The sequence below is a fragment of the Globicephala melas genome, chromosome 5 (assembly GCF_963455315.2).
Source record: "Globicephala melas chromosome 5, mGloMel1.2, whole genome shotgun sequence".
Lineage (NCBI taxonomy): Eukaryota > Metazoa > Chordata > Mammalia > Artiodactyla > Delphinidae > Globicephala > Globicephala melas.
Window position 1 is genome coordinate 74735606 of NC_083318.1, and position 12355 is coordinate 74747960.

Sequence of the window (12355 nt, forward strand, 5' to 3'; positions counted from 1 at the left end):
ATTATAATGTCTTTTAAGAAAACTGAGAATAAATATATTTAGTTTTTAGAATTTACCCACATATTTATCATTTAAGGTGCTCTTCACACTTACTTTTAGATCAAGTTTTCCACCTGATGTAATTTCCTTTCAGTCTGAAGAAACTTCTTTGCATTTCTTACCCTTCAGGTCTGTGGAACCTAATTCTCTTAGTTTTCATATTTCTGAAAATGTCTATTTTTTCCCAGTTTTTTTGACGGATAGTTTAGCTGGATATAGAATTTTGGTTTGAAAGTTTTCCCTCCAGGATTTAAAGCATTTTAAAAAGCCTTCTGGCCTCCAATGTTTCTGATGAAAAGTCAGCTGTCAATCATATTGCTGTTCTCCTGTATATACAAAACATACACACCTTTACATTATGTCTTTTCTCTGGATGTTTTCAAAATTTTATCTTTTGATTTCAGAAGTGTGTCTCTGTGCTTGGTGTGGTTTTATTTGTATTTACCCTCTTTGGAGTTCCCAGAACTTCTTAGATTGTTAAGTTTATGTCTTCCCTCAAACTCTGGACAATTTTATCCATCATCTTTTTAATTTTTTCCTGCCCCCCCCACCCCATCCTTCCTCTCCTTCTAGGATTTTTTTTTTTTTTTCTGGTATGCAGGCTTCTCACTGTTGTGGCCTCAGCAGCCATGGCTTATGGGCCTAGCTGCTCCACGGCATGTGGGATCTTCCCAGACCAGGGAACGAACCCGTGTCCCCTACATCGGCAGGCAGACTCTCAACCACTGCGCCACCAGGGAAGCCTCCCTTCTAGGATTTTTGACAGGATGTTACATGTATGTTAACCATATATTACAGTTAGATGTATGTTAACCAATTTAACAATGTCCCTTCAGTTCACTGAATCTCTATTCACTTTTAATATTTTTCTCTCTGTTCTTAACAGACACTTTCTATTGATGAATCCAAGTTCCCTGACTCTTCTGCCATCAGCAATCTGCTGTAAAGCCCATTCAGTGAATTTTTTATTTCAGTTGTTGATCTTTTCAGTTCAAGAATTTCCATTTGGAGAGACGAGGGGAAGATGGCGGAAGAGTAAGACACAGAGATCACCTTCCTCCCCACAGATACACCAGAAATACATCTACACGTGGAACAACTCCTACAGAACACCCACTGAACGCTGGCAGAAGATCTCAGACCTCCCAAAAGGCAAGAAAGTCCCCACGTACCTGGCTAGGGCAAAAGAAAAAAGAATAAACAGAGACAAAAGGATAGGGACGGGACCTGCACCAGTGGGAGGGAGCTGTGAAGGAGGAAAGGTTTCCACACACTAGGAAGCCCTTTCACGGTTGGAGACTGCTGGTGGCGGAGGGGGAAAGCTTCAGCGCCGTGGAGGAGAGCACAGCCACAGGGGTGCGGAGGGAAAAGCGGAGAGATTCCCGCACAGAGGGTCAGGGCCGACAGGCACTCACCAGCCTGAGAGGCTTGTGTGCTCCCCCACCGGGGTAGGTGGAGCTGGGAGCTGAGGCTTGGGCTTTGGTCAGAGCGCAGGGAGAGGACTGGGGTTGAACACAGCCTGCAGGGGGTTAGTGCACCACAGCTAGCCAGGAGGGAGTCCGGGAAAAAGTCTGGACCTGCTGAAAAGGCAAGAGACTTTTTCTTCCCTCTGTTTCCTGGTGCACAAGGAGAGGGGATTAAGAGCACTGTGTAAAGGAGCTCCAGAGATGGGCGCAAGCCGTGGCTAAAAGTGCGGACCCCAGAGACGGGCATGAGACGCTAAGGCTGCTGCTGCTGCCGCCACCAAGAAGCCTGTGTGCGAGCACAGGTCACTATCCACAGCCCTCTTCCAGGGAACCTGTGCACCCGGCCACTGCCAGGGTCCCGGGATCGAAAGACAAGTTCCCCGGGAAAACGCACAGCACACTGCAGGCTGGTGCAATGTCACGCTGGCCTCTGCCGCGGCAGGCTCGCCCAGCACTCCGTACCCCACCCTCCCCCTGGCCTGAGTGAGCCAGAGCCCCCGAATCAACAGCTCCTTTAACCCCGTCCTGTCTCAGCGAAGAACAGACGCCCTCCAGCGACCTACACACAGAGGTGGGGCCAAATCCAAAGCTGAGCCCCTGGGAGCCATGAGAACAAAGAAGAGAAAGGGAAATCTCTCCCAGCAGCCTCAGAAGCAGCGGATTAAAGCTCCACAATCAACTTGATGTACCCTGTATCTGTGGAATACATGAATAGACAACGAATCATCCCAAATTGAGGAGGTGGACTCTGAGAGCAAGATTTATGATTTTTTCCCCTTTTCCTCTTTTTGTGAGTGTATATGTGTATGCTTCTGTGTGAGATTTTGTCTGTATAGCTTTGCTTCCACCATTTGTCCTAGGGTTCTATCCGTCCGTTTTTTTTTTTTCTTCTGTTAAAAAAAATTTTTTTTCCTTAATAATTATTTTTTATTCCAATGACTTTATTTTATTTTATCTTACTTTATTTTATCTTCTTTCCTTCTTTCTTTCTTTCCTTCCCTCCTTCCTTCCTTCCTCCCTCCCTCCCTTCTTCCTTCCTTCCTCCCTCCCTTCTTCCTTCCTTCCTTCCTTTCTTTCTTTCTACTTTTTCTCCCTTTTATTCTGAGCCGTGTGCATGAAAGGCTCTTGGTGCTGCAGCCAGGAGTCAGTGCTCTGCCTCTAACGTGGGAGAGACAACTTCAGGACACTGGCCACAAGAGACCTCCCAGCTCCACGTAATATCAAACAGCGAAAATCTCCCAGAGATCTCCATCTCAACACCAACACCCAGCTTCACTCAACGCCCAGCAAGCTACAGTGCTGGACACCCTATGCCAAACAACTAGCAAGACAGGAACACAACCCCACCCATTAGCAGAGAGGCTGCCTAAAATCATAATAAGTCCACAGACACCCCAAAACACACCACCAGACGTGGACCTGCCCACCAGAAAGACAAGATCCAGCCTCATCCACCAGAACACAGGCACCAGTCCCCTCCACCAGGAAGCCTACACAACCCACTGAACCAACCTTAGCCACTGGGGACAGAAACCAAAAACAATGGGAACTACAAACCTGCAGCCTGCAAAAAGGAGACCCCAAACACAGTAAGATAAGCAAAATGAGAAGACACAGAAACACACAGCAGATGAAGGAGCAAGATAAAAACCCACCAGACCTAACAAATGAAGAGGAAATAGGCAGTCTACCTGAAAAAGAATTCAGAATAATGATAGTAAAGATGATCCAAAATCTTGGAAATAGAATAGACAAAATGCAAGAAATATTTAACAAGGACTTAGAAGAACTAAAGAAGAAACAAGCAACAATGAACAACAAAATAAATGAAATTAAAAATACTCTAGATGGGATCAATAGCAGAATAACTGAGGAGGAAGAACGCGTAAGTGACCTGGAAGATAAAATAGTGGAAATAACTATTGCAGAGCAGAATAAAGAAAAAAGAATAAAAAGAACTGAGGACACTCTCAGAGACCTCTGGGACAACATTAATTGCACAAACATTTGAATTATAGGGGTTCCAGAAGAAGAAGAGCAAAAGAAAGGGACTGAGAAAATATTTGAAGAGATTATAGTTGAAAACTTCCCTAATATGGGAACGGAAATAGTTAATCAACTCCAGAAAGCACAGAGAGTCCCATACAGGATAAATCCAAGGAGAAACACGCCAAGACACATATTAATCAAACTGTCAAAAATTAAATACAAAGAAAACATATTAAAAGCAGCAAGGGAAAAACAACAAATAACACAAAAGGGAATCCCCATAAGGTTAACAGCTGATCTTTCAGCAGAAACTCCGCTGCCAGAAGGGACTGGCAGGACATATTTAAAGTGATGAAGGAGAAAAACCTGCAACCAAGATTACTCTACCCAGCAAGGATCTCATTCAGATTTGATGGAGAAATTGAAACCTTTACAGACAAGCAAAAGCTGAGAGAGTTCAGCACCACCAAACCAGCTTTACAACAAATGCTAAAGGAACTTCCCTAGGCAAGAAACACAAGAGAAGGGAAAGACCTACAATGACGAACCCAAAACAATTAAGAAAATGGGAATAGGAACATACATATCGATAATTACCTTAAATGTAAATGGACTAAATGCTCCCACCAAAAGACACAGATTGGCTGAATGGATACAAAAACAAGACCCATATATATGCTGTCTACAAGAGACCCACTTCAGACCTAGGGACACATACAGACTGAAAGTAAGGGGATGGAAAAAGATATTCCATGCAAATGGAAACCGAAAGAAAGCTGGAGTAGCAATTCTCATATCAGACAAAATAGACTTTAAAATAGAGACTATTACAAGAGACAAACAAGGACACTACATAATGATCAAGGGATCGATCCAAGAAGATATAACAATTGTAAATATTTATGCACCCAACATAGGAGCACCTCAATACATAAGGCAAATACTAACAGCCATAAAAGGGGAAATCGACAATAACACATTAATAGTAGGGGACTTTAACACCCCACTCTCACCAATGGACAGATCATCCAAAATGAAAATAAATAAGGAAACACAAGCTTTAAATGATACATTAAATAAGATGGACTTAATTGATATTTATAGGACATTCCATCCAAAAACAACAGAATACACATTTTTCTCAAGTGCTCATGGAACATTCTCCAGGATAGATCATATCTTGGGTTACAAATCAATCCTTGGTAAATTTAAGAAAATTGAAATTGTATCAACTATCTTTTCCGACCACAACACTATGAAACTAGATATCAATTACAGGAAAAGATCTGTAAAAAATACAAACACATGGAGGCTAAACAATACACTACTTAATAACGAAGTGATCACTGAAGAAATCTAAGAGGAAATCAAAAAATACCTAGAAACAAATAACAGTGGAGACATGACGACCCAAAACCTATGGGATGCAGTAAAAGCAGTTCTAAGAGGGAAGTTTATAGCAATACAATCCTACCTTAAGAAACAGGAAACATCTCAAATAAACAACCTAACCTTGCACCTAAAGCAATTAGAGAAAGAAGAACAAAAAAACCCAAAGTTAGCAGAAGGAAAGAAATCATAAAGATCAGATCAGAAATAAATGAAAAAGAAATGAAGGAAACGATAGCAAAGATCAATAAAACTAAAAGCTGGTTCTTTGAGAAGATAAACAAAATTGATAAACCATTAGCCAGACTCATCAAGAAAAAAAGGGAGAAGACTCAAATCAATAGAATTAGAAATGAAAAAGGAGAAGTAACAACTGACACTGCAGAAATACAAAAGATCATGAGAGATTACTACAAGCAGCTCTATGCCAATAAAATGGACAACGTGGAAGAAATGGACAAATTCTTAGAAATGCACAACCTGCCAAGACTGAATCAGGAAGAAATAGAAAATATGAACAGACCAATCAAAAGCACTGAAATTGAAACTGTGATTAAAAATCTTCCAACAAACAAAAGCCCAGGGCCAGACGGCTTCACAGGCGAATTCTATCAAACATTTAGAGAAGAGCTAACACCTATCCTTCTCAAACTCTTCCAAAATTTAGCAGAGAGAAGAACACTCCCCAATTCATTCTACAAGGCCACCATTACCCTGATACCAAAACCAGACAAGGATGTCACAAAGAAAGGAAACTACAGGCCAATATCACTGATGAACACAGATGCAAAAATCCTCAACAAAATACTAGCAAAGAGAATCCAACAGCACATTAAAAGGATCATACACCATGATAAAGTGGGATTTATTCCAGGAATGCAACGATTCTTCAATATACGCAAATCAATCAACGTGATACACCATATTAAGAAATTGAAGGAGAAAAACCATATGATCATCTCAAGAGATGCTGAGAAATCTTTCGACAAAATTCAACACCCATTTATAATAAAAACCCTGCAGAAAGTAGGCACAGAGGGAACTTTCCTCAACATAATAAAGGCCATATATGACAAACCTACAGCCAACATCATCCTCAATGGTGAAAAACTGAAAGCATTTCCACTAAGATCAGGAACAAGACAAGGTTGCCCACTCTCACCACTCTTATTCAACATAGTTTTGGAAGTTTTAGCCACAGCAATCAGAGAAGAAAAGGAAATAAAAGGAATCCAAATAGGAAAAGAAGAAATAAAGCTGTCACTGTTTGCAGGTGACATGATACTATACGTAGAGAATCCTAAAGATGCTACCAAAAAACTACTAGAGCTAATCAATGAATTTGGTAAAGTAGCAGGTTACAAAATTAACGCGCAGTAATCTCTGGCATTCCTATACACTAATGATGAAAAATCTGAAAGTGAAATCAAGAAAACACTCCCATTTACCACTGCAAGAAAAAGAATAAAATATCTAGGAATAAACCTACCTAAGGAGACAAAAGACCTGTATGCAGAAAATTATAAGACACTGATGAAAGAAATTAAAGATGATACAAATAGATGGAGAGATATACCATGTTCTTGGATTGGAAGAATCAACATTGTGAAAATGACTCTACTACCCAAAGCAATCTACAGGTTCAATGCAATCCCTATCAAACTACCAATGGCATTTTTCACAGAACTAGAACAAAAAATTTCACAATTTGTATGGAAACACAAAAGACCCCGAATAGCCAAAGCAATCTTGAGAACGAAAAACGGAGCTGGAGGAATCAGGCTCCCTGACTTCAGACTATACTACAAAGCTACAGTAATCAAGACAGTATGGTACTGGCACAAAACAGAAAGATAGGTCAATGGAACAGGATAGAAAGCCCAGAGATAAACCCACGCACATATGGTCACCTTATCTTTTATAAAGGAGGCAGGAATGTACAGTGGAGAAAGGACAGCCTCTTCAATAAGTGGTGCTGGGAAAACTGGACAGCTACATGTAAAAGTATGAGATTAGATCAATCCCTGACACCATACACAAAAATGAGCCCAAAATGGATTTAAGACCTAAATGTAAGGCCAGAAACTATCAAACTCTTAGAGGAAAACATAGGCAGAACACTCTGACATAAATCACCACAAGATCCTTTTTGACCCACCTCCTAGAGAAATGGAAATAAAAACAAAAATAAACAAATGGGACCTAATGAAACTTCAAAGCTTTTGCACAGCAAAGGAATCCATAAACAAGACCAAAAGACAACCCTCAGAATGGGAGAAAATATTTGCAAATGAAGCAACTGACAAATCTCCAAACTTTATAAGCAGGTCATGCAGCTCAATATCACAAAAACAAACAACCCAATCCAAAAATGGGCAGAAGACCTAAATAGACATTTCTCCAAAGAAGATATACAGACTGCCAACAAACACATGAAAGAATGCTCAACATCATTAATCATTAGAGAAATGCAAATCAAAACTACAATGAGATATCATCTCACACCAGTCAGAATGGCCATCATCAAAAAATCTAGAAATAATAAATGCTGGAGAGGGCGTGGAGAAAAGGGAACACTCTTGCACTGCTGGTGGGAATGTGAATTGGTACAGCCACTATGGAAAACAGTATGGAGGTTCCTTAAAAAACCGCAAATAAAACTACCATATGACCCAGCAATCCCACTACTGGGAATATATCCTGAGAAAACCATAGTTCAAAAAGAGTCATGTACCAAAATGTTCATTGCAGCTCTATTTACAATAGCCTGGAGATGGAAACAACCTAAGTGCCCAACATCGGATGAATGGATAAAGAAGATGTGGCACATATATACAATGGAATATTACTCAGCCATAAAAAGAAACGAAATTGAGTTATTTGTAGTGAGGTGGATGGACCTAGAGTCTGTCATACAGAGTGAAGTAAATCATAAAGAGAAAGACAAATAGCGTATGCTAGCACATATATATGGAATATAGGGGAAAAAGTGTCATGAAGAACCTAGGGGTAATACAGGAATAAAGACACAGACCTACTAGAGACATAGGGACTAGAGACATACATAGGGACATATATACACTACCAAACGTAAAATAGATAGCTAGTGGGAAGCAGCCACATAGCACAGGGAGATCAGCTCGGTGGTTTGTGACCACCTAGAGGGGTGGGATAGGGAGGGTGGGAGGGAGGGAGACGCAAGAGGGAAGCGATATGGGAACATATGTATATGTATAACTGATTCACTTTGTTATAAAGCAGAAACTAACACACCATTGTAAAGCAATTATACTCCAATAAAGATGTAAAAAGAAAAAAGAATTTCCATTTGTTTTATTACTGTTTCTATTTCTCTGTTATGATTCTCCAACTGTTAATTCATTTTCCTTTAAATCCTTGAATATAATAGCTGCTTTAAATTCTTCATTTGCTAATATCAGCATCTGGATAGTGTCAGGATTTGTTTCCATTGGTTGCTTTGCTTTTGAATATGAGTCACATTTTGAATATGGCTTTTCAATCTTTTTCTTTTTGCTTATATAATTTTTATTGCATACTATACATTCAGGACGATAAATCATAGAAATTTATGATTTTTTTTATGTTCCTCTAAAGTATGTTGATTTTCATACTTGAAGGCAGTTAACTTCGTTGGACTCAAACATCAAACTACCTCAGTTGAAATGGGCAACAGCCAAAACCTCAGATCAGTTCAGTTCTTTGACCTTCTAATGGCTGCTTTTTGCCAGGCACCTTGGGACCTCCTATATATATATGGAGTCTGGCTGACAAATAAGGATTTGTGTGGATTTTATATGCAGAATTTAAGGATCATCCCTTCTGTGTTAATTTCCTTTCTGAGACTGCCTCACGATTCTCCCACCACTCTACCAGCCCAGGACTTTGCCCTCCAACATCTCTATTAAAATGGCAGTTTTCTGCCACCCCATGCCATATGATTGTAAAACGCTCTCAACTATATCTAATCTTCTTTTAAACTATTGTGATAATTTTAAAATATATTCACAAATTCTTTCATGCACCTTTTTGAGAGTTGAAGTTTAACCCACTTCCATTGAGTATAAGCTGAACCTGCTGTCTCACTTCTAATAAACTGAAAATATGATAGAAGTGACACTACGTGATTTCTAAGACCAAGCCACAAAAGGCACTGCTGCTGCTTTTTCCTCTCAGTCTCTCTCATCACTTGCTCTGGGGGGAAACCAGTTGCCGTGTTTTGAGGACACTCAATCAGCCTGTGTTAGTCTGCTTGGGATGCCATAACAGAATATCACAGACCAGGTGACTTAAATAGAAATTTATTTTCTCACAATTCTGGAGGCTGGAATTCTAAGATCAAGGTGCCAGCAGGGTTTCTACTGGTGAGAACTCTTCTCCTAGTTTGCAGGAGGCCACCTTCTTGTTGTGTGCTCACATAGCCTTTCCTCTGTGTGTGTGCAAAGAGAGACAGCATGCTCTAGTGTCTCTTCCTCTTCTTATAAGGACACTGATCCTATCAGCAACATTTTGTAGTTTTCAGTGTACAAGTCTCTTGCCTTCCTGTTTATGTTTATTCCTGAGTATTTTATTTTTTGATGCAATTATACATGGAATTGTTTTCTTAATTTCCTTTCTTATTATTCATTGTAGTGTATAGAAATGTCTTCATCAAATTTTATGGTCACTTTTTACAGTCTCCTACTCTTTGAAGATAATTTCAATTTGGTCTTTCGTTTTTTTAAACATAATAAGCATAGTTATTTTATACCTGTTTCTGATCATTCAGATAATTGAAGTCTCTGCAAGTCTGTTTTTGTTGGTTCATACTTATAGTGCCCTGTTCCCTTGTGCCCTGTTCCCTTGTACCCTGTTCCCTTGTGCCCTGTTCCCTTGGTTACTTTTGACTGATTTCTGCTTGATGTCCTTGAAAACTTATCTCCATGAATTCTAACATAAAGATGTCTTCCTGCACGAGGATTTGCTATTTCTTCAGGTATTTACGAGCACTACAGTATATAACTAATTTATATCAAATTCACAGTTTGAAGTTTGTTGGATCACCCAGACAATATGCCTTAGGTTGCAATCTATGTGAGAGCTCTCTTGAGCCACACCTTCTTGGGGATAGGTTGTACTGCTTTTCTTTTTCTCCCCTGCTCCACTAGGCATCAAGATGACCTTCCCTGAATTCCTCTAGACATGGGTTTATATCTGGTTCACACTCCCATTAGTTTCCCATGCTTTCATGGACCATACCCTTTGATTCCTCGTCACCCTGTGATTACACCCAGGAAGAACTGCAGAGTGCTAAGATGGCCTTGTGGTAAAACTGGCTTTAAAGCTCTGGAAATCCATTCACCTGCTTTTCCACTTTCCCTTTGATTTTGGTCTCATCGTTTACTATCACGTTATCTCTGATGCTTTTAAGGAGATAGGTTTTACATTCTAGCCAGCATTTTTACTTGTATTCAGCAGGAGAGTTGGTTCAAATAACTGAGCCCTCTCTTATCAGAAAATCCAGCAGTCACCTGTTTAAAAAACCCTCCCTGCACTTTGCACCGCCTACCACCCTATCTCTCTTTTCTCCTTCCTACTCAGACTTCATAAAATAATTGTCTATATATGCTGTAACCACTTCCATCTCCCATTCACTCTTCAACCTACTCCAAATTTGGCTTCTACCTCCAACACCCCTTTCAAAACTGTTCTAAGGTCACCTATGAGCTCCATATTGTTATTTTCAATGGATTTTCATTGTATTTGATCTCTTAGGCAGAACTGGGGAGAGTGTGTCATTCTCTTCTTGTTAAAACACTCTTTCTTGATATTCATGATATCACATACTTATTGTTTTATTCATACCTCTCCGCGACTGCTCTTCCTTAACTGATCTGGGAGTTAGTTGCAATGGGAGTTAATAGTAAATGCTCTATACTCTGATCTTCCCTTCACTTTTAGAAATTATCTATGAAATTGTAATAAGAGAAGTAGAAATAGGCACCGCAATCTATTTGATAAAGGTATTATGGCATTTATCATGATACAGTTATATCTGACTCTCTCTTATTCCCCCACAGTAAGCTCTTTTAGAACAAGTCCACAACTACACATAAGCACTGAATAAACTGGTTATTGAATAAATCAATGAATAAATGAACAAAGATTAATATGCTGTCGTCTCTACTCTCAATTACATTTCAGCCTATTTCTTGAAGAGCAGACAAAAATCAGGACAAATTTGCAATGTTTTTACATAGGGAATAAAATGCACTTGCTAGGAATCTATTATTAACACAAAAGGAATATCCTTTAAAATTATATGTAATTTGTGTTCAAAATATCCTAATAAATTATACAGCATAAACGATTTCCAAAATTAAATATGTAAAACTAGAAAAATCACAGTGGTTTTAATCTGGGATAGCAGGTGGGAAGAAGCTTTTCTGAAGTTGGAAATGAGAATTTTACTCTGATTCGAAAAAGGAAATAAAAGCACAGCCTTCTGCTTAATAATGCAGCTTTAGATAGAGGAGCAACCTTCTTACGAATTAATGGAAGTTTAACAGAGTTTCTGTGATCAGGTAGGAGAAACTCCAGGGACAACTGGTCTTTCTCAAGACAGATGCGACTTATTAGGGTTTCCTCTCTGACCTTTTTAAAATGTAGTGGGGCAGGATACTTAAATTTAATTACACTTGGGCTAAAGCTGATGGTCTATTTAAGTCAGAAATAGCGCAGCAGTAAGATTTCCAGGATATAAGTGTGAAACGCAATCCAAAGGCTTTCTCCAGCGACAAACGGAAGTCTTTCTTGAGTGTTGAAAAAACGGCGTTATCCTGGAGGGAATCTGAATTTCTCTCCAATCGTGACAGAGACGCAAGCTGAAAACAAATGTTAGAACCTAACCCCTGTAGGCCGCCCTCCCCATCGTGCTCAGCCTCAGGCCCAGCCAGGGACCCCGCCGGGGTGTCCAGGCTCGCCGTGGGCTGCGACTCCCACCTGCATGGTGTTCCGCCTCGCCCCTCACACGCCGGTGTCGTCTAACTCCTGGTGTGGACTCCTGACTCCGACGTCCCCTCGAAGCCACAGGGGAGCGCGCCGAGGTCCTAGCTGTTCCCACTGCCCACGGGGAGGGAGACGGGAGAACAAGGGCCTCTGACGCACGTGCGCCTGGCGCAGCTCTGTTGCCAGGCAACGCGGAGGCGTGGCCTAGGAGGTGGCTGTGGGTACTGACGCACCTGGTCTTGGGCATTTATCCCAAGCAGCGCCTCTTCCGTTCATGATACTGGTGCCGGCATTCCTCCCACCCTTCCCTCCACCACCTCCAAAATCACGCGTTGTTTCCGTGCCTCCGGCACCGTTCAATCCCTGAGTCCTGTCTTCATGGAGAAGTAACAAAATCCTGGGGAGAGAACTCTTCAGAGTAGAAAAGCTCTTAACGTGGAACCCATAGCCTATATTTGGATGGACTT

General features: G+C 40.5%; 1 protein-coding gene across 1 annotated transcript in view; it reads right to left on the reverse strand.

Annotated features, from left to right (window-relative positions):
• PDCL2 (phosducin like 2) overlaps positions 1–12142 on the reverse strand; it is a 48649-nt gene extending 36507 nt beyond the window's left edge. Inside the window, exon 1 of the mRNA XM_030880596.3 lies at positions 11883–12142. Coding sequence (XP_030736456.1) covers positions 11883–11888 — 6 coding nt within the window. The 5' untranslated portion in view covers positions 11889–12142. The remainder of the gene's footprint in view (positions 1–11882) is intronic.
• Between the last annotated feature and the right edge of the window lie 213 nt (positions 12143–12355).